Here is a 23333-nt window from a genome sequence, read left to right as displayed (position 1 = left end):
CACATGAGTCTGTGGCCTCTGTTCCTGTGAGCGGTGGAAACTTCAAAGTGAAACGGGAATCAAGAGCACAGACAGCACTCTGTGATTTCTATGCCCATTCAAGCTGCTTTACAGAGTAACCCAACACCTGTGGGGAGAGAGACTGACAGAGCCGGGGCGTATGTGAATGAGAGCTGGAGGAAGGAGGTGTAGGCCAGACCGCAGGGCTGAAAAACATCATACTTCTACATTGTTTTCTTAATAACTATATGATGTGCTTTTGCCATTTCACTGTAATCTAACAGAAACCTTCGCTGAAACATGCTCGCGAGCACGCCAGTGACATAAACACACGGCTGTCAGAAGCAGTAGCAGGCCAGATTCTCAAACGGCGAGTGAAAGTGAAAACCAGGCGTAATGTCAATCAGACCACTCATCAGCCACTAGAGAAACAACACACAAGTTCAAAACAGGAGGCCCAGTGATTAATAATAACTTCATTAGGCCCGAGCTGCTGTAGCCTGTCCTTCAGAGCACTTGAGGGAGGTCTTCTCATATGGCTTCCTGCATCAGATGAGTGCTATCTATTGATTATATTGTACTGGGCCTTTTTAATGGTGAAAAAAGTGGGCTATTTACAGCCCGGCTAAGTCTGCTCTTCCTGCTAATCTAATCCCCAAGCTACTCATGTGGTCATTCCTTCCAAGAAAGCTGAGAGCCCTGTGTAACTTTATACCTGCCTGCCCCTAAGGAGGGGGGGGAAGAGAGAGAGAGAGAGAGAGAGAGAGAGAGAGAGAGAGAGAGAGAGAGGCAGAGGGGTGGGCTGGGAAGTCAAAAGCAAGAGGAGGATATGAGGTGAAATCACCTTTGGGTATCATCATCACAAGCCCTCCTCTCTTAAACCAACCCTGTCTGCCCTCCGCTCACCCTGAACACTGCAGGTTAGCTCAGTTCTGCTCCATTAACTCAGCGGCCATATTCGCATCTTCCAGTAAAGGCGAGCGGCGTTTGGGCGTCCACACGCACGCCGGAAGACGATCAGGACGCGTCTTAAGACGTGCAACAACAAGAGACGCATTAAAAAAATGTGCTGCACACTCGGGTCATTGCTTCAGTCAGGAAGTGACACAAACAGGTTCACACTGTGTGTACTAACACCCCCCCTCCCCCCACCCCCTCCCTCAGAGGACTGGACGGCCTTTTGTTCGTGGGGCACTGAAACCCAAGCCGTTTCGGCCGGTAACATCTTTCACTCTCCGGGCCCCACTGGAGCATTAGCTGCAACTCGATACGGGTCTTTTCAAAGCGTCGTATTATTGGGTAAATATGGGTCACTTTGGACGGGCCCATTATGTCGCTTCGGGGGAGCGGGAAACGACGGGTGCAGGTGATGAAGACAACTGAGTGACACAGTGTGAAGGCTGACAGTTGTTTTGTATTAACAAAGAAACTTTTTTTTTTTTTTTTTTTGAAAGCTTGATGTGAAATAAGAGTGTGACATTCCTTTGGCATCAACAGCAGCATGGATGTCAAAATATGCCTTTTTTTAATTTCACAAAATCATAATAATGATCAAGTTCTTGTGTTATTTTTCGACCTCTTATTCTTACCAGCTGCTGTTACCCTCCGCTTTCCAAAACCATGTGCAGTGGGATCAAAACTGTTCACAGCTAACAGCGTTTTTCCACTCGGGTCTGGAACTCTGAATACCTGCGCAATGTCTCCTGCTAATGCTAATAACGCTCAGAGACTTTCCTGACGGGACCCTGAAAGTATTCCCGGCTCCCGCTGCCTGGAAAACGCCGCACAGCCCCGTTTCTAATGCAAAGTGAAAAGATAAGTGGCCAAACGTTCCGGCGGGTTCTGCGTGATTTCCAGCTGAGAATGTGCGGCTCCTCTCGCTGTGTGGATCCACCTTGTAGCTGCAGAGTGGAGGGTGTTTGGGTTCCTCGGGGGAAACGGCCGTGAGGGTTGGGACTCTGGAGAGAAAACAGCAGATACCAGACGGAGGAGCAAGCTGGAGTTGGGCCTCTTGTCTAGACTCCATGTGTTGGCTAGAATTGGATTAAGACAGGCTGTGGAAGCCTGGCCTTGATGGAAAAGAAAAGAGGCCTGTGATGCTGCAGTGGCTATTCGGCAAGCAGACACTTAATCAACATACAAACCACAAAGCAGACGCACGTGACAGTGAAGCAACGTGAATCCCTCTAAAACAATGCAGAGTTACTGCAGCAGCTTTCAGACGTGAAGGAGCAAAAACTGGCAAAAAAAAAAAAAAAACACAACTTATTTGATATGGTTGTAATGTGACCGAGGAAAATGTACGAAGCAAAGATCAATGTGTGATCTAAGTTTGATTATCCGTTACAGGCGGAAGTGCTCTACACTGGAACAATGGATGAAGGAAGAGGAAACACAGAGACTCCCTCCTCGATCAAAAGAAGCCCGACGTGAACTAAAACGGAAAAAATGGACGAATCCTCGAAGAGACACCACCAGGACTCACGCTGCAAACCAGTGAATGAAACTGTAACTTAAATGAAGCACGAGGTAAAAAATATGACAATAAAAAAAAAGCTTTAAAACGGTTCTAATTAATTATTTGATAAAAATGATTCCAAGTCCAGCAGCTCCTTCAATTTTCAGAATTTTTTTTGATCCCACTTAAAAAAAGTATTCCAGTAAAATAAAATAATAACTTATTTCCTAATTGTTTATTTGATGAATTTTGAACCTTTTTTTAATGATTTGGAGCTCATTTAAACATGCATGTATGTAACTCAACATACACACCTAAACTGTTGTTATCTTAATACGAACGGTCGCCATCTTAATCAATAACAATCACAAGTACAGTTGTTTCATAGTTTTACATTACAAATCACATTAGTATCTAAATAACAGGTGGTCTAATAACCTGACTGGACTTTATATGAAACTAATGTTGAGCATTTTCGTGATGTAAAAAGGAAGCTTTAGTATCCTGCACATATTGTTTTATTTACTTGATTGTGCTTTATGTTCATGTTCTATAAGTCATATTGGTGGACTAAACTATGCTTGTACAGTGTAACCGCAATAAAGTCGTTTTGACTTTTGATGATCATTGATGTAACTTGATTACTCTTATTCTGCAGCTTCAGTATCAATGACTGTCACCACCAGCTTGTTTGATAATTTTACTTTATCTCTGAATCTTAAGACATTAAAACGAGGAAGTATGGAGGAGACATTACAGATATCTGTGTTCAAATGTCGGGAGTGAAAAGTCTTCCAAAACTAAATTGTCAAATAAAGTACAAACACCTGAAGAATCTACTTAAGGAAGGAAGGAAGCGCAGATACTCTAAGATACTAAGCGCAGATTTGCCACTCTGCTTTCAGACTGACTGTATTGAGTTGAAGCAGCACTGGAAGGGAAAAAATGATGCCTGCCGAGGGAAATCAATAAAGCCTCTCTTGCTTCAAGGACTGAGGCCTCATTAGCTATGTTTATTAAAGTGAAGGAGCTCAGACTGGTGCGCTAAACACACAAAGAGGGCAGTGGACGAGCGCAGGGCGAGTTATATCTGAACCGAGGCTGCCCCGCGCTTCAGGCCAGTTATGAGCCTGCAGGATGAGCGTGTGGATGCCCGGAAGTCTTCCTTTAGCGCTGTGGGGCGGCAGCGGCAGCAGCAGCAGCAGAGATGGAGGATTCCTGGCCTGGGAATGATGGGGAGCTGGAGTGGGGGGACAGAGCCACACACCTGCCAGATGATTTGTCATTATAGAAGGGTCAGCACTCAGCTGTCACCCCCTAATCACCCATCCTACCCCTCAAGTCGCGCCCCCTCCTCCCTCCCTCACCCACTAAACTCCACTCCAGCCCTCCCAAAACACCCCCTGCATTCCTCAGGCGGCTCCGGTTTCACTCGCAGCGCTGCTGCTCCATCTGCCCCTCCTTCGTACACTCTGCCCTCGGAGAAAATGTACCCCTGTGAGAGACACAGCACACTGAGTGCATTGTGTGGACGGGCCATGTGTGCTTATGCCCCCGTGTGTGTGTCCACACAATTCAAGTGTGTGAATATATGTTTATTTAAGGACCGGAGCTGTTTCTATCAATACCAAAGACGAACCGTTAGAGCTTTTTAAAAACAAAATCTAATCGGTGAACGTGTGAATTGGTCCAGGCTGCAGTTCAGAGACAAAACTCCCGCAGACACGGAGAACTCTCACAGGTATACTATATCTGTCAACAGCAGTCTTTCATCACGCCGGGTCAGAGGTCACTCTCTTTTCCATTGAAAGCAGCTTCCTCTGGGACATTCAGCAGTGTGAGACAGATCCTCAGCCATTAGCCGACCCACTGTCCACCAGATTATCTCAACTCGTCCTCTGTGAGCGTGTTGGCGGGGGGCTCAGCCCGGTTACATCACATCCTCACAAGCCTGTTTCCACCACCGTGAGTCTTATCATCGCCGCTGACAGGCCGAGCCTGTCTCTCTGCATCCCCAAAGAGAGGAGGAGCAGGTACCGCTAACACTTACTTACCGAGGGGGAGAACATGTTTAGAGTGTTAACAGAGGCTTTGGGTGACACTTGACATTAACGCTTATAGAAATACATTCTCATGCACGGTGACTGACAATCTGCAAGCTGTTGTCAAGATGGCAGCTTGTTGGTATCGGTGATGACTAAGAGCCACACTTGTGTAGTCTGCGGCAGCACTGTTCATGATAAGGGAGGATTGTGCAACATGTGCCCAAATTCAGCCTCACTTCCTGCTCCTCCATCACCTGTCACCATTCATCCACGGCCTCCTCTGCTTCGCCCCTGCATCTCATCGGTCTGACCTGATGGGGGCAGTAGAGGCTGACTGACTGAGTGAGCCACTGACTTCACACCTCATAGCAGCAGAGCACAGTTCATGGAGAGGCATCACACACACAGCGCTCGGCTCACCTGACACACAAAGCATCTTTCTTTCGTCTCCTGAGCCGCCACTTGATAAGTTTGCCCCCCGGAAAGCTCAGAAAGAGGCGGAGGAGAGAGGCGAACAGTACAGGAGAGGGAGGATAATGACATGACATCAGTGTCATCGTTCACCAAATGGGGCCGTACACAATGGGAGGACATATGCTGAGTAGTGAATAGGTGCTCGCAGCAGACACACCCAATACATCCACAGTGAAAAGGAGCTGTGACAGTCAGAGGTAACAGTCGGGGGAATAGATCACCAAAACACAAGAAGAATAGAGTTTTCCCAAGGGGGATTTTCCTCCGCAGGTATCACTTACAGAAGCACCTCGAGTAGTGGGAACAGGCAAAGGAGATTTCAATTAGAGAGAAAAAAATTGAAAAAGAGTTGTTGGAAGTAAGAGGAGGCAGACAAAGAGCAGGGAAAGGTGGAGCTGAGGGAGGGCCATAATTCATACATCATAGTGGAAAAGCCCCTCCCACTCTGAGGTGTGCATGGCAAGTCCCTACGGCCGAGCCCCACATGACGGGAGTTTGTTTTGTTTCTCCAGCTCTTAAGAGGAGAAAATGAGCCAGCTAATCCCCCTGTACATAGCTGGGCCCTCTGCCCCCGGGGGAAGAACTGAGCAGAGGCAGAGTGTGTTGGTGTTTGTGCCTCACACGCTCAGTCTGCGTGTTCACATAGTTATGAACGGGCTCAAAATCAAAGCATGCAACTGGAGACGGCGTACGGCTATAAACCTCAACTGGGATGATTGTGTGTGTTAAAATAGTCGGGAGACGTCACCTCGCCCTCCGCTGGGTGTTGACCCCGCTGCCTCTAGGCCGTGATACAAATAAATCTGGAAGGAAGAGACGCTGTTATGCTTGGAGTTCCCAACTTGCTGGTGTCTCCTTCTCTGGCAGCGGCCTGGATTGGCCCGGCCTGGGTTCATCCCAGCAGGAGACTGCTGGTCTGTCTGGCACACAGCCACACACAGAAAACAATAACACTAAAAGCAGACCTCTTTCAGATGACCAGAATACACACAAGACAAATGTACCTACCACTCTGTCCTTCTGTAATGCTCCCTCCGTTTCCGCCCTACTCTTCAGGTCAGAAATGACTCACCCTCAAGTAAAAAGCTTCTAGTCAACTGCAGAGCGTGCTTATTTTGAGTCATACTTCAAGAGAAGATCAATATTTGCGCAGATCTATGGGAGGGAAAACAATAGTGATCTGGCCTCCACCAGCGCTGTCTGTTAATGGTCTGTTTACTGAGACAGACGGGATAATGGTGTGGGTGTTGGCTGGTGGGGAATCAGACGGAGGCCGCGCTGCTCTCGGTTTCTGATCTGGTTAGTAATGAGGGGCGCGAGCATCCAGAGTGAAAGACTGAGGATCAAAAAAGGCGGTGGCTGTATGCTGTGAATAAAGATTGGGCATCCTGTTGACACAGACAGGTTTGCAAGTCAAATATCTGCCTTGCTGCGTCCACACCTTCACAGTGCCTGCTCTCTCTTTTGTTTATGGAAATTTTATAATCGGTGTCCAACATGCAGGCATTCAAGCCTTTACATCTAAGCTATAGAAACACTTGAAAGCTCAGCGAAGCACTGAAGTCTGCTATTACTGGCAATGCTGGATCTCGTAACACAAGACAGCGGCACGTGCAATGAGTGTGTAGTGTGGAAGAATGGAGGATATCAGATATCTGAGAAACCAAGTTCAGCTGTAGGCCTCGGTCATGGTGGCAGCCCCAAAGTATTTCAGGAAAAACACCATTGTTACGTAAGAGACAAACAAACCGATTCCCATAAATTGTGACATTCGCGTCAGAGATTATTCAGAGTTTATAAGTTATCTAACAGTAGTAAAAGAAGATCAAAGAGCTTGACAGAGTTCATCTGAGGTCACGCCAAGCGGCGCCTCATTCTTCAGCTCATAACTTAAGCATCAAAGCTGCGTTTGTGTGAGAGAGAGTGCGAGAGTGCACGGCTATTTGTGGCCCAGAAAACAAGAGGAGTCTCTCCAAGGTGCCATCACTCTGCTCCTGTCAGTCTCAGCACTCCGACGTCCTGGTGCTGCACCTCAGGTCATCCACGGTCAGTGACCTCTGACCTGCGGCCCCCCCACAGACCCCCACAGCCCCAGCAAACCCATATATGCCTCGCAGGGATTAGAGAAGCTTGGATACACGAAAAAAAGTGTATTAATGCCGGTTTCTAGAAATTCCTCTGATGCAGCTGCATAATGGGAGAAAAAGAACAATATCATGGCTGAGCTACATTCTCATCACAGAGTGAAAACTGGAGGCGAGGGACGAAAAGAATGATTTGTATGCAATTTTAACTTCATATACTCTATACTATAATTCTGTGATGGCAGAAGCGGTCCCTATTGTACTCCATGGACCATGTTCAGAGGTCCTGCTGCCCCACAGAGCCAGTTCTATGGTCACTGGTGGTGCTCGTGGCCAGCGAGAACAGAACTGGAAAGATGGGAGAGTTTAAACTTGGCAGGGAGCCAACCGAGCAGGGAAAAGGCTGCAAAGTTGCCTGCCAGGAACCGAGGGCTGAGATGGCACCAACAACTATCATGGATATCTCTCTCCCCTCCAAAAGCACTTAACATGCAGAATGAGCCAACACACAAACAAACAAACAGATGCACACACCATTCAAATAAACACGCAGACACCGAGGGATGCGTGGAGAGCTAGAGAACACAGGCAAGAGGAGAGCATCACTCAGAGACCCATTAACCCCTGGCTCCCAACCAGAACAGTGAGCCGGGATCCTTTAAGTACATGTTAAACATAGCCAGTCTACATGAGCGTGCACAAGTGATTTATGTGTGACTTCTCTGTGTTCACGTGCCCCTAAAAACACTGATCCACTCCAAATAAAAGCCCAAGGTCAGGTTTTTAAGGGATAAAAATGACAGGCTATCATGAAGGTCACAGAACAAACTACCATGGATATTTAACCATTAAGACACTGACTGGGGTTTTTTTGGTGAGAGAAAGTGCTCTTATGACTACTTCCCCGTGCACCCCCAGGAGAGGAGCTCCAGACTAAACACTGCTCATTCAGCTGCTCCCCTTCACCCCACCGACAAGAGACGGATGCCTGACAAGCACTCCCAACAGAAAACCTCACTTTTTCCACCAATTACAGAAAGCAATGCCGAGTGGGGGAGGAGGCAAAACTTCAAAATATTATACACACACTGGCATTTGGCAAAGCGCATTGAGCAACCTCTGTCAGAGAGAGATGGGCTAATTTCAGGGCGACCTGTGCCAACACAAACAACTGTTCTGGCTGGCTTTCATTGTCAGCACTTGAGGTTTGAGTCAAATTTTTCAACGCTCCGCAGCCAATTTCTCTTCCCCCTATTTTTCCCCCCATATGATTTGTTCTTGTCCAAGATCCCAGTCAGTCTTTCATCGCCTACACAGTCAAGAGCTTAAAAAGTATTCTGCTAAGGAGCAGATTCAGATGATCATACACATATATAAACACAACAAAAATAGAAGTTTTTTTTTTTTTTTTTTTCGTTAGTCCACCAGCGCTTGCCCTGCTGAGCTCCTGAAATGACCTTATTCTAATTGTGCGACCGATTCAGGTTGGGTCCATCCGCCGGAGCAGTGGCAGCGTGAGGCAGCTGAAGTTTAACGGCTACTGCTACGCTCTCTAGGTACTGTGTGCTGGGATTCACATCACAGCCATGTCAATGTAAACATCATATGGTTCTGTTTGTGCCTCCAAAGCAGTATTTACTTCTACTTTGATTTTGTTTATTAAAGGCTTTTACTGTTCAACATAAAAGCAAGGAGCCATGGCAGGACATTTGGAGTGCAGGCAGCAGTGCTGCACTCAGTCCGCTCATAATTCTTACGGCTCACGCACAGTTCTGAGCATCTGCCAGTCATGGAGATGGGCAGCACTATATAGCCATTATAGAAACCTCACACAGTCGGGGTCATATCCTTTGTGGCAAATCATACACACCTATGCACATCAGGGGAGGGGCCTCTGTGTATGTGTGTGTGTGTGCATGTGTGTGTGTGCGCGCGCGCGTGCGTGCGGGGGGGGGACCTGAGTGGGCACTTTTGGAGGCCCCCGTTACCTCAACATGCAGCTTTTACAGCGCTCCGGCTCTGGAGCATCTGTCTTTAATAGAAGAGCTCAGCTCGGCCCAAATTTATTCACGTACAGCTGACGAAGAGGGAGAGACAGTGGAAGGGGCGTGGTCTGTCTTTTTTTCCTGGCAGCCGTGCAGCTCTCCTGCGGTTTTTTGGGGGGCAAAGGGACAAGGGGAAGGAGACACAGAGTGGAGGGAGAGGGAGAGTGGTGGTACAGAAGAAAGCATGGCTCCACTCGGAGTCCTGTGTTGACTGGACATCCTGTGCAAGTGACAAACCCTGGAGGGGCCCGGGGCCACCAGGGAGGGGCTGTGTGAGCTCAACTCTCCAGCTTCACTTGATGGCTGTGTCCAAGACAAATCACCAGTGGTGCTGCTGTCACCGTGGGCCTTGACCAAGACAAACAGCCCTGTTTTAAAATAAGTACCTGCCCTCTCGCAGCCCCTTCCACCTCATCCACATGCAGACACGTCCAGATCTCCTCACACGTTCAGCTGCACTCCCTTCTCAGGTCACAGGAGCGGAGCTGCAGGAATCACTTCTCACTCTCTCAACACTGTCTGCATTCTCTCCCCTCTGCAGAATCACTTGTGAATATTTACCACATCACACAAGTTCCATTGTGGCCAAAACGCTGGGACGGCAATAACAAGGGAGAGCATGAGTGTGTATGGCACAAGATGTACAGCGCAGTTAGGTGACACTGTGTGTGTGGGTGTGTGTGTGTAGATGCAAGCCTGATTGTCTGTGTATAACACAAAACCTCGAACTTAGCTGAATCAAAAACTGCCAACAGTGCAGAAGTGTCAGCACTATTCCTTGCTTTTACTTAACAGCACATTGCATCTTGGGAGTTGTGGTTTGTCTGAATGAGCCCGTCTGTGTCGCTGCCTGCAGCCTGCACCAAAGGGATTGGTGTTCCTCACTGAACAGAGCCTCATTTATCTCTGTGGCAGAGTCCTTCCTCTCCAGCATCGGTCCTCCTGGACCCCTGAACTGCTGACACCGGGGGAGCCTCCTCTTCCTCCCGCCTCTGAGCTCCAGCATGCGGCAAAAATTGTGAGATGTGTTTCATCTGCATATTGATTAGGCCGGCCAAAAGAAGTCGGACCTCAGCACTTCGCTGAATACATAATGTAAATAAGCTCCAGTTATTCAGCTTAAACTCTCCTGAAATGTTTCACCTTCAGTCTGTGCTTTTTTCAGGTAATTAGGTAAATGTGATTGTGCAACAAAAGTCAATAGCAACTTTTATCTGAAGAATAAAGTACAAGTGAAGTAGAAAACTCTCATCATGAACATGCTGACAGTATGTTCAAACATGCAGCTTCAGCCGAACGAAGGTTACCGTCAGGGTGACGCTGAGCTCAAAGTCACCCAGCTCGCCCAAAAACAGGCTGACCCCCTTGAGCCTCCGTCACCCAATAAAAGCCGGCTCTCTCAGTGTGTGGGCAGGCTGCAGTGCCAGCCGGTGCAGTGCAGACGGCTGGGCGCTGGGCTGTCTGATGGATAGCTTGCATTCGGTGCGGACTGGACCGATGGCGTCGTGGATTGATTGGCCCAAAGGGGCCGTCGAAGGGGGAAGGGAGCACTTCCTGTGTGTGTTAATGGAGGCTCCTGCAGATGCACTGTGGCGGCTCGTGCAGGGCGATGGTTGTTTCTCCCTTTCTCTTTCTCTCTCTCTCTCTTCTATTCATTTTGCTTTCACTCTCCCAGTTAGAGGAGGGAGAAGTGAAACAATCCAGACTTCTTAGTCTGAGCGCTGTGAAACAAAACCTTCTCGTACTCCACATTTTAATGAAACAACTTTTCTCTTGAATAGCTTCTTATAAATTTCTAAAATCACAATGTACTTATCCTTCTCATGGGGGAATGGGTTTAAGCCTACATATAACCTACAAGCTCCAAATACACACGAGTATGCGAAGAGCAATTTGTCAAGGGCACGTTTTATTGTCCATTATTACCCTGACATATGCGTTTTGATGACAATTTCATCACGAGTTTCTGTACCGGCACCATGTCTTTATGATTATCATACTCTCTGTCTGGCTCAACTGTACTAAAAAACATTACTATGAAAATAGTCACATATACTTACCCTGGCCAATATTATTGTCCTTTGTTTGTGAGTCTCTTTCACTACAATGTTCCTCACCCATCCTGACACAAAAAAGTTGTATGAGGAGAGGCTTTTGAACACCTTCATCTGTCTCCCCATTACAAATCTTGTAGTGAGTACCAAGTAGTTGACGATGCCCGTGTCATTTACACTCGGCCACATGCCTACATCGTCCTCAAATTTGAACAAATTGCTGTAGGGGTCAACCCCACCGCACTCTTCTATCTTACCGCCATACCTAGCTTTATCAGGAATATTTAATGCTTGATAAATTTGGGAAAAATCACATGAATCCACCATAGTTGATATGTTGCTATGCAGCTGAATGCATAAAAGATGGCGGACCCAAGCGAATCGGAGAGGATCATGGGAAATGTGACATCGGTTGCAAACGATCTATAAGAGTGACGCTCCAGTGATTAACTCGAAACTCACTCATACTCTGTGTGTGAGTTTACAGTTATTCACGTTCATCACTGTGTGTGGAGCAGATTTTCTGTATTTTCAAAGAACTGAGGATAGAAATGACAGTTACTGATGCTTTTACTGAAACACCTAAAACTTTATTATAATCTCAAATTACATCAGTACATTTATAACATGAAGTTCTATGTTTAATGTCATTAAATGTTAAGTTTCTACACTAGTTATTGCTGTTTTATCTCATGTTTCTCAATGTCCACCCCAATTTATTTTGATATTTAATTTTCATTCAAATTTAGCATCTATGTAACTGTGTACATTTCTATATTATTTTAGGCTAGAGGAATGAAGGTGAGCTGAAAATTTAGTCATTTGAAAAAAGTATAAGTAAAGTTGCAATAACTTAACTTAATAACTTCTTATAATGTCCACATCTGAAAACCTTATGACACTTTTAAATCCTTCTTCAGTAACTTTCTTAACTGTATCAAAGTTCTGATACAAACAAATGAACATTTTTCTATCCAATTAACCCTCATGATTATGTTCTTATTACTTTTTGTCGTTCATCTTGGACACTATAGCCATCTCAATGACTATAGCTCTCAAAAATACACCAATAGTAAACAAATGGCTCGAAGAAAACTAAAATGAAACTGTCCTGGTGTGAGAATAGAGACTGAGTGTAGAAATTTGTACCCGAGTCTGCTCAGCTGCTCCAGACCAGGCACGGGGGGTCCGTAGGTTTCCACTTGAAGGGGTTTGTAGCGGTACAGAGCTTCCTCTAACTTGGGTACCGGCTGGAAAGACACCGTCTGACGCTGGGGGAAAAAAACAAAAAGAGGGAACAATTAACAGAACAATGGTCACTGTCTCGTGGTGGAAACTATGACGATGCCACAGAATAGAAATTTCAGGATGAGCTTAATGTCAATCAACCTGCAGCTTTCCGGACTGACTGGTTTGGACATACAAGTTTAGTCTGACAACATTTCCGCAGGCGCTGCTGGTTTGGTGGAGAAACCGAGGTCGGACAATGACTGTGCATGTTTTTATGTTTTCAGCATCCAACACACTGCTGGCAGCTCAACAACTTCCCTTGATGGAAATCTAAACCAGGAGAAAGAACTGTTAATACCAAACTGTAGGTTTGTGGTCTGCTTGATTGGGCAAGCGTAATTCCAAGGAATGAAGCAAGTGTGCTTTGGGAGAAAAATGGCTATTGGCGATTTCTATTAAACCACGAAAAACAAATGAAGTGATAACTTAAGAACATAGCGATTGGGTTGTTTTGTTTGTGGGTTTAGCTGGGATTTTTTGCTGTCTGCCTCATCCTTCCGTGGTTTCACCTAAAACAATCCAGTTCATTCAGCCTCTCTGCCGCTAGTTTCTCACTGTATAATGTATTGCACTGATAAAACTTGCTATGTCCGACATGGAAACTGGGCTCTCCAATAAAAACATTCAGCTCAAAGCTGCGATTTCAGCCAGGCAGGTTTATTTTCTTCCGCTCTTGACTCTAGTGATGGATTGAAAACCAGGGGACTTTTTAAGGACACTGTAGGATTGTTCGATTTGGGGCTCTGCCATCAAAGAGGGGATTTCCATGCAGCGTTAGACCGCTAAGTTGTCTACAGCATTAAAGTGATGAGACTCAGAAGACGAGCCATGAAACAAACCTGGAATTAAATAGATGATGTTTAAACAAACACTCACTATTTTACAAGGTAGTAAAGGAACTTGGAGACAAAGAGAAGATAAAAAGATAAGCGTGGAAGAAAAGTAAAAAGTAGTGGGGGAGTATAAACATCAGAACACAGAGAGGAGAAGGATGAAAACCAAAGTAAACGAGTAACATGTGCCCTGCGGCCTCAGACTGCCTGTCCTCATGCACGCTTTGGCCCAGGCAAGCACACACACACGCACCCGCGCGGGAAATTCACCAGCCAAAGCTGGGCTGGAAGTTACAAAAGTACCAAAGAGATGCACACTGATGGGAAAATCTGTGCAGTTATGAAGCCAAACACACCGCGGTGTGACTGTCACTGCCAGGTCAGTGTGTGGGATTGTCAGACTCGACAGAACACACACGGACAAAAAGAAAACATTTAGAAAGTACTTACACGGTGGATCAAAATTAAGATGTACATTCAAGATGTAGAAATAGATTTCACCAACTCAGTATGTTCAACAACTTCACTATGGGATTGAAATCCTCTCACAGTTGATAGAGGATTTTGTTCATATTACTGAATTGTACTCCCAGAATGACTTTCGACTGGAGGACGAGTCTGAACCTGTTGCATTCAGCAGAGATTTGCACAAGCAGGCGGGGGAGCAGCGGGGACAGTGGCAGAGGCAGTGTATTTACAGTCAGAGAGGGTTTTTCCACTAAAGAAGTGATTAAAAGGCGAGTCACTGCTCAGAACAGGACATCTTACTGGGCCGCATTAACACATGTTAGTGATGCTTCCAACAGCAGAACATCAAGCCCTGTCCTCTACGAACACTGAACTCTACGTTTGAGAGAGTGGCCTTCACACTTCTGACCGAAGGAAAGACAAACTGGACTGCTGTCCGATTCACTTTGCGATCTCACCACTAATATCTGAATAAAACATTTCAACAAAACACATTCAACAGATGATGTGACGTAAAGTCACAATTCTCCAATAAAGCTGGGACTTCATATTAAATATAAACATAAAAACAATCTATTCGTTAGAGCATAAAACTAATGTATCAGACGTTTAGAAATGAGACATTATGCCGTTTCATGGAAAATATGAGCTGATTTTGTATGACCACACACATCTCACAAGACTGGAAAAATAATTGGTGTGAATTAAAAACTAGAATATCATTTGATAAATAGGCCAGAGAGATTTGTACAGGGTACCCTGCCTTCACTCATGATAAATGGATGGGAACATCTCAGTGAAATGATTGGGTATAAAAGGTATTTGTGAGGGGCAACGCATCACAGATATCAGAGGTTTACCAATCTCTGTATACAAACTCCTCAACAATTGAGAAAAATATGTTCCTCACTTTTAAAATGTGATTAGTTTTTCAATGTATATCATCCAAGAACCCAGAGAATGGGGAGAAATCAATGTATGAAGGTACGAAGTCCGATAATCAAAATAAGGCGCTGGTGATCATCATGTTCTCAAAAAACAGACGTGATTCTCGACTCTATTTCACTTCCACGTTCATAGAAATGATTGCCACAGTTCACTGTACCAACCACAAAAAGTTAAAGCATGTACGTCAAAGCTACGTCATACAAAAAAGGAATCCACATGTGGACAAAATACAGAAACATTACAACTTGAAGCTCGTATAAAATGATCTGAGTCAAACTTCAGTGGTCAGATGGATCATGATATAAAATCCTATTTGGACCAGAGGATGTCGTGTCCTGCAGACTGAAGAGGAGAGGGACCATCCAGTTTGTTTTCCGAAGACCGTTGTAAAGCCTTCATCTCTGATGGTATGAGGTTACATTAGTGCCCATGGTGTGGGCAGCTTACACAACAAAAGCTCCATCAATGCTCAAAAGTACTTCAAGGTTTTACAGCAACATCACATCCTGACAAAGTCCATTTCAGGGAAGATCTTCATATTCCAGAAAGATGACATGAAACTACAAACTGCATCCATCAAACTAACATGACTTCACAGTAGAAAAGTCCAGGCTGTGAAATGACCTGTCTGCCATTACACAGTCCAGTAACAGAAAACATTCAGAGCATCACGAAACAAAAACATCCAGAAACAAAGACCCAGGACTCAAGTCATCTCCTCACTTAATAGATCTTTACAGTCTTTAAATGAAGATGGGATGCAACAGGATGGTAAACATGACCCTGTCCCAACTATTTTTGAAACGTATTGAGGCCCATTTACACCTGGTGATTTTTGGGGGGTTTTGAGTGATTAGATTTGGGTGTCGAGCCCTAAAGACAAGTGTGAACAGGCACAAAAGTTCAGTTTCAAACCACTTCCTGAGGTGGTCAGGGACGCAGCTGACCACAGAGGCTTTGGAGCATGAACAGCATCAGTCGCGAATGCATTCCGGGATGGTGGCGTCGCAGGAAAATGTCATTAGTAATACGTAAACATCATCGGTGCACACCGTGTTTTCGTTTAAGACAATGCACCAATGTGAATCATACAGTCGTTAAAACTTTCCAGCTTCCCAAAGAAACTATGGTGAAGAACATGGATGTTGGTGCCTGGAGATTTGCAGAGATACAGTGCCTTAAGACGGCTGGATGACCCATATCGCAAACAGGCCGATGAGCAGACGTGACTTAGAGGTAGTAACACAATCTGATCTTGAGTGGTTAGCCGAAAACGCATGATACGGACCAGTGTAAACGGTCTGCGTCAGGGTTTGCCACATAGTATAGGTTTGAATGTGAGTTTGGATTGTTGTCTGTCTCATGCACTCGCCCATAGTTAGATGCGATTGGCTCCCGCGTCCCGCCAAACAATAAAGCGGTAAACAAGATGGATGGATGCATTACCTTCACACACAATGTCCCAACTTTTCTGGAGAATATATGTACTATCCTTTGAAAGAAAACTTGCATGAAAAAAAACGAGGTCTCGGTGCAACATGAGGCCCGACATACAGTACATATTCTGCCCATACAGGAAGGACTGTGTTTTCTGGGATACATGCATGGATTAAAGTGACATTCAACATCCCAGCAAAGAACGGATTCCTCTTATATACACACACACACACACACATCATCCATGATCTGAAGCAAGGACCCTGAGCTTCTGCAGCCTGCACGTCCTGTGTTTGGACCATTTGGAGTTCTTTGGTCCGTGATGCATTTAGTCTTGAAGTGAAGGTCAATGGACCACACCACAGTTAGTTCTGAACCGAACCGAGGCCTGTTTTTCCAATTCACTTGGTTAGTTTTTGAGTGAACCAGAGTTCAGATAGTGTTTACACTTCATTCTTTACACTTCTACTGCAAGTACGCAACAATCACAGTCTGCTCTAATTTGAGTTTGTGAAAACAGTCTTAATCACTTGAACTTCATGATTAGCTAATTGCTTCAATACAAATTTTGGAAAATGGACCCAAAGGTGGTTGATATCAGCAAAACACAGTTTGAAAGCTTTCAGAGTGGATGGGGGAACTTAAAAGAAACTAGACACAGTTTTCTACGGTTCTCAGTCAACCTTTAACCCTGAGGTGCCAGCGATCCGTTATCCCGTCCCATCCATTCATCCAACAGAGTGCAGCTCCACCACAGACTAATGAAACCCAGGCCCACAATCCCAGTCGCTCTCCTTCAGTCTCTCAGTCTTCTCTCAGTCTTTCAGCACTGTTGACTCCCCTACTGCAGCCGTCAAAGAGGAGTAAAGGGCCGGGGGGGGGGCAGGGGATCCACCAACAGCAGAGTGGTAGGGAATGAGCGCCGTAAATTGGAAGTTGCAGATGACTGAAGTACAATAAATCAGATTTTTAAGTGACAGACAAAAGAGACCCAGCCCCAGACTGGAGAAGTTTCTGTTGCATTCCTCTGCAAGGGCACCTTCAAAACTGGCACAGTGTAAACAAATGCTCCTGAACACATGATACACACACTGAGAGTCTTTGCAGGTCCTCATACACTCACAAGATTAATGATTTTACAATCTGGAAAACATCTTAATTTTTCTGACGGAGGCGGAGCCGTCCTGAACAAAGAGCTGTGTCCTCACAGAACTCCTCCGCTACGTCTAATAATAATAATACTGAAACTTTCAATCATGAATTCATCACCTCCCATTAAAAGCCTGTGTGAATTACAGCATACCAATGTTGTTCTCCAAACGCTGCAGTGAAACAAAGCAACTGAAGCGGGGGAAGAGCGGACCCCCAGCCAGACCCTGTGGAGGAGAAATGGCTGAGGAACTAGGGGCCATTGCAACAACACCACAGAAGGAGCCAATGCAAACATCTGCTCTAATCATCAAGGAGGTCCATTCTACTCCGTACACAGGACTGTGTGCGTTACAAGTTTGTCTATGTTACCAGCATTTAAGACTCTTATAATACCCCAGTGGCACGAAAATGAAACTCTGAGACTCGTCAATCTTAATAAAACCATAGGGGAGGGTGATGTGAGGAAATCACCACTGCGCCATTGGGAGTGTTCCTACTTCTCCTGCAGATGTGCTTCTACCTCAGGTATACATGAAGCTATGGTGATCTGGTCAGCATTACTTCACACGTATAGAAAATCTAATCTCATAGTTGAAGTGGCAGGTTTGCTGAGTGTCAGTCAGATTGTAATGAACCATTACGTTGCTCTGTCCGTCTCAGCAGTGCCATCTGGGAAAGTAACGGGGTTAGCACATCCCACAGAGTGACATGACAGACATTCATGCACCTTTTATGGGACAGGCGGTCTCATAAAAGTCATTACTGCTGAGGTATGAGAGGTCTCTGCCTGGGTCATGTGTGTGGTGTCCAACATGGCGCCCACGGCCCCTCCAGAGGCTCGATTTGCACCCCAGAATTACAACGCATGCAAGATTCCCCAAAAGATAAGCGTTGATATTATTTCATTTAAAGTAGCAGCTGTTTCGGTAACAGCCGGAGATCAGTGATATAGCTGTGAAAGCTTGTTACCTTATTGTCAGTAAAGTAGAATTATTATGGAATCCATCCTGAGGTGGTGAGTTTGTGAAAAAATGACAGCTACCGAAACTGTGTGGCCTGAGAGGCAACAGGCCTTCAACAATATAAGCTAAGTAACAAAGTATTAATATATCATAAAAAGGTTCATAATTAATGAGAAATCCTTTTACAACAGGTGAAAAACCTGAAATCTGAATAAAACATTTGGCCACCTGGAGTTATCCTGATCACTTGAACTGACTCACCACATACTACAAACTGAAGTGCAAAGAAGACTTATATACTGCTGTGTGCCCCTGGTGGTCAAATAGATGTAATGCAGTTATTATAATTTCGCACAGTAGGCAAATTTCATCTTCTGGGCCAGATGGGCGATTCTGGTACGCTGGCTGTACCTTTGACACCCCTGTCCTAGATCCTCCTCCACGGTGGCATTACTGGAGCAAAACTATTTGTCAGTGCATATGGAGAGTTGTCCGTCTGTATTTCAATCTGTGTATCCGAAGTGAGATTTGTCAGTGTGTAAAAGAATTTGTCAACGTGAACCGGAATCGAAAAAATCCATATCAAAATGAGTGTATCTGGAATTAGATAGATATTCATAGTTGAAAAGTCTAAGTGTGCAGCTATAAGTGCTGAACATACAGATGAATCACCAATTAGGAGCAGCTTCACAATTGCCTCTTTTTACACGCACCTTTTGCTACACTTCTGCCATGAGAGGATTCTACCTGTAACGCACGGGTTTTTGTGCCCTGAGCTCAGATTCACAGGCTCATCCATTCTGGCTGCGTACCACTCTGCTGCTCTGTACCTCAGTAGTTACGTCATCTGCAAGCCATCAGGCGGCGCTATGCCCCAGAGTGTTTGAGCTTACTTGACAATGTGGGGCAGGGTGTAGACAAGAAAAATAAATGCTTAGCCTTGAGAAACAATCAGCTCATATCGTAAAATAAACTTTATTTAATACACTGTACTGTACAGTACTGTATACGTAAATGTGTGTCATGAGTGATAAGTAATGTATTTCCTCAAAAAATACACCACATTCACAAATAATTTCTCTAGCCCTAATGGAATGGTAACAAACAGGTCTTTGGGTAAACTTGATTTTTGTCTGTATTTTCAGCACATGAAACCAAATAAGTAGACTTTTCAACTGTGAATATCTTTGTACACATCTCGTTACAAGTACTAATGTTAAAACAGATTAGCATATTTTATACACATTTGAAAAAGTAATTACAGACAAATTGTGAGATGACATTTGCAAATACCAAATTGGTGACATTGTTGTTGAAGATATAACTGTATTTGACACCAGGAAACATTGTGGAAAAATTGTATGCATTCTTCTTTTTAAAAAAAAAAATCTCTATGCTTGATCAGGTGCTGTACAAAGATATTTAAATTAATGTAAACAATTTTTTTGCAAAATGTACTCCTACTACTTGACACTAACATGAAAAGAGTAGTCCATCATTTTATTGGTATAATGGATTCTAGATAACATTGGCTGTATGGCCTCTGAACTACAACGAGTTTGACACGTCTGCCATAGACAATAACACAGACTGCCAAATCTGTATTAAAAAACTGAGGGTTGGTTCTGTGTCACAAGTGCTGGTGGATTGCTTGATTCTATTCATAAAATTTCACCAACTTAAACAACGTTCTCTACCATTACCCATTTCATGTCAAAGTTTTGTATTATTTATAATACTGTAGCAGTCGGGCTCGCCAGACTGGGGTCCACACACAGAGACGGCACAGAGACAGCCTCCCTAACCTAATGAGCTGATCTTCATGAAAATTGGGACACACGTGCATTTTGAACAAAGGAAGAAACCATTAAATGTTGGTGGTGATCTGGATCAAAAATAATTGTTACAAATTTTCATTCCGCTACATATTGTTACTTTAAGTGACAAGTGCATTGTGGGAAATGGAGTCGTAGCATGTGCTGGTTTTGGGAAGTGTAGTTTGTTGTTGTCCTGTTGCCTTGGTGCCATACTGCAGGAGTGTGTGAAATGACCAGTGTTAGTCCAGTGTGTACTGAAAGAGGAATAAACGGCCACAATTGTGCAACATCAGCGTCTTTCCTTCTCCCTCCAACTAACTCCACATCAGAATCGGCTCGACAGACAGCTTTTGTTACCAGCAGACGGGAGCCACCAGTTACTGAGTGAAACTCTATAATAAGCCAGGCTTCTCAACTATGGTTCAGATGATAATGTGTAAGAAGGTAACAATATTATCTTATCTTGTGTTCTTTCAAATGATGAAATAAAATCATTGGATCACCAAACTCAATAAATGAATAAAGGCAGTTGGTCTGGATGTGGAATGTGTGTCGTTTCCCTTCGTCTATGTCGACCCTTGGCGAAAATGGCAGTTGATTATGTTTTATAAATAGATGTTGTTTACCGTAAATTGTGAAAAATGCTGTTAGGTCATTTGAATGATCAACAGGAGTCCAGCAAGGTGAAGGTCATATTAAAAGGTCACAATGTCACTCATGATCAAAAGTTCAAAGCTGTGGGTCACTACACACAATGTGAACATGACACACATGCACACATGCAACCAGAGCACAATCAGCACTCTCCAGACAACCCCACCCCCCATCTCTCCTCTGACTTTGCAGCTCAGCAGGACTCATGAAGGTTGCACAGACTAACCTCTCCATCAGCACCTCCCACCACATCTACACACAAATCCACATCCACATCCACACAAAACCACAAACACTTACTGGGTTCCCCAGGGTTTGGGGGAGCCACAGCTCCAGAGCTAGTGAGGCCTGTGTCACTAATGCACTAAGTGATAATGAGAACAATGGAAAGGAGAACAGTGGTCTGCATTGTATAGGGGATAAAAATAATGGTCCTCGTTAGGGGCTGTCCCATTCTCAGCCCTCACTTCCACCTTCTGCCCTGGCACTGCCCGTGCTTCTGTGTGGATAAAGAGCTTTGGGGTGCCCACTGGCCCACTGAGCAGTAAGTAGCAAGTGTAAAAACTGCCGCCCGCCCAGTGCCTCCCCTTGCCTTACAAGTTTAAATATATCTGCCTGACCAGTGGCAGCTGCCCCAGCGCAAAGCCCCTAAAGCTGACAACTCCTTTTTCTGCGGGGCCGGGCCGGGCCGGGCTGGCCTGCCTGCGGGCCGGGGTTGTTGAGGCCAACCTAAACGGGGCCAAGCCAGAGGTAGAAGCAGAGGTGTGAATGCCCACATGTGCTGGTGCCAATCAGGGCTGACACTTCTCTTTTCCCCCCTGAGGTGACCCTCTCTCCCCGAGTCCCCCTGCATGCCAACAGCCCAGCAAGAAGGGAAAAGGTCAAAGCGCAATAATCACTCCATTCACAAAATAAAAAACACCAGCTTTGGTGTTATGTGAATGTGAAACTGCAAAATGTGTGTCTCTTAGTGACATTTTACCTCAAGTTAGAAAAAGTGACTTGAAGATAAGCCAGAAGTAGAGTGAGTGGGGGTTACAGAGGCAACAAATGCTCCAGCAGAACAGGTTAGTCCAGTCTGCCTGTACAGTATGAAAGAGCCTGTCCTGCACTGACAGGTACATCTACTTAGCCAGAGGTCACTTAAGAGGACGACTTAACCTAGTGAAACAGGCCTGAGCAAACAACAGTGTGTGTGTGTGTGTGTGTGTGTGTGTGTGTGTGTGTGTGTGTGTGTGTGTGTGTGTGTGTGTGTGTGTGTGTGTGTGTGTGTGTGTGTGTGTGTGTGTGTGTGTGTGTGTGTGTGTGTGTGTGTGTGTGTGTGTGTGTGTGTGTGTGTGTTAGTGTGTGTGCGTGCCTGCCTGCGTTTTCTGTGGCAGGCAAATACCACGGTCAGACTGGACTAACGCCAGAGAGAACCCGAGGTTATTTCAGCATGCTACACATCTATGTTTAGGGATAAACTTTCCACCCACATTTGGCTGATTGTGTGAGGAGCACTTTGTTTATGTATGTGACGGCCTCCTGCTTTCATTAGGTGCCCATGCCGACCTCGTCAGGTATGTCAGCTGCTCTGTCGCCTGTGAGGAGCGGATTGGGTCCCTGAGCCCGGGACCTTTCATTTAAGGTGGCGCTGAAAGCTGCCCAAGGTGGAGAGATTCCCCATCGGTCATCAGCGTTCAGGAATGGTACACTGTGGCAGCTGAGAACAATCCCCAACTGCACAAACGCTCAGACCAGAAAGACACTTTATTGGCACAAACAAAGTCAACACAACTAAATACAATCATACGCTGTAACATTTATATTGAAACAGTGTATAATTCACATGCCAATTAAGCAAAACCCATATCTTTGTTGTGCTGGGAGCAGGTGCCCCGCAGCGGGAGTCTAGTCATCATGTTTGGCACAGAGTCGGCTCTTATGTGTCAGACATCAACAAATAACCTGTTTAAACAGTGAATAGTCACCTACCTCCCACGCAATGTGTCTCCTTTGATTTCAGCGGACATCAATTTTAAAAAGACACTTTATTCTTCAAAGGATGTTTACTCAGACTGGGGGGGAGGGTACTCGTGTGTGTGTGTGTGTGTGTGTGTGTGTGTGTGTGTGTGTGTGTGTGTGTGTGTGTGTGTGTGTGTGTGTGTGTGTGTGTGTGTGTGTGTGTGTGTGTGTGTGTGTGTGTGTGTGTGTGTGTGTGTGTGTGTGTGTGTGTGTGTGTGTGTGTGTGTGTGTGTGTGTGTTCAATAGAGTGCCTACAAAGTGACGGATTAGTGAGTGATTCCAAACCATTCCTGAGGCAAGACCAGGCCTATTCTACCTCCCATCACACCTGGACGAAGACAACTTTCCCTCAGAACTGACAAAACTTCCTCAAGCATCCGTTCAACGGTTACAGTTCAATCAGAAATATCCCGCTCTGTGTCTGGAACTCCATTCACCAACGCCGAGAAAACCACCCTGGCAAAGAGCTGTGCCAGCACAGCTGAGACGTCCCTTCACATTTTCCCACTCGACAACATATCACAGCTACAGCCAACATTAGATCACTCTTTAAATAAAGTCTGGAACGGTTTGGAAGCTGAGGAGGAATTGGCATCCCCACGTTCCCG

General features: G+C 45.3%; 1 protein-coding gene across 1 annotated transcript in view; it reads right to left on the bottom strand.

The window, feature by feature from the left end:
- The window catches only part of mnat1 (MNAT1 component of CDK activating kinase), a 42415-nt gene that overhangs the window by 932 nt on the left and 18150 nt on the right, over positions 1–23333 (bottom strand). The window contains exon 7 of the mRNA XM_080479277.1: positions 12310–12431. Coding sequence (XP_080335403.1) covers positions 12310–12431 — 122 coding nt within the window. The remainder of the gene's footprint in view (positions 1–12309; positions 12432–23333) is intronic.

Source organism: Lipophrys pholis (assembly GCF_963383615.2).
Source record: "Lipophrys pholis genome assembly, chromosome: 14".
NCBI classification, from domain to species: Eukaryota; Metazoa; Chordata; class Actinopteri; order Blenniiformes; family Blenniidae; genus Lipophrys; species Lipophrys pholis.
Note: the sequence above shows the minus strand (reverse complement) of the source record. Positions and strands in the feature narration are given on the sequence as shown.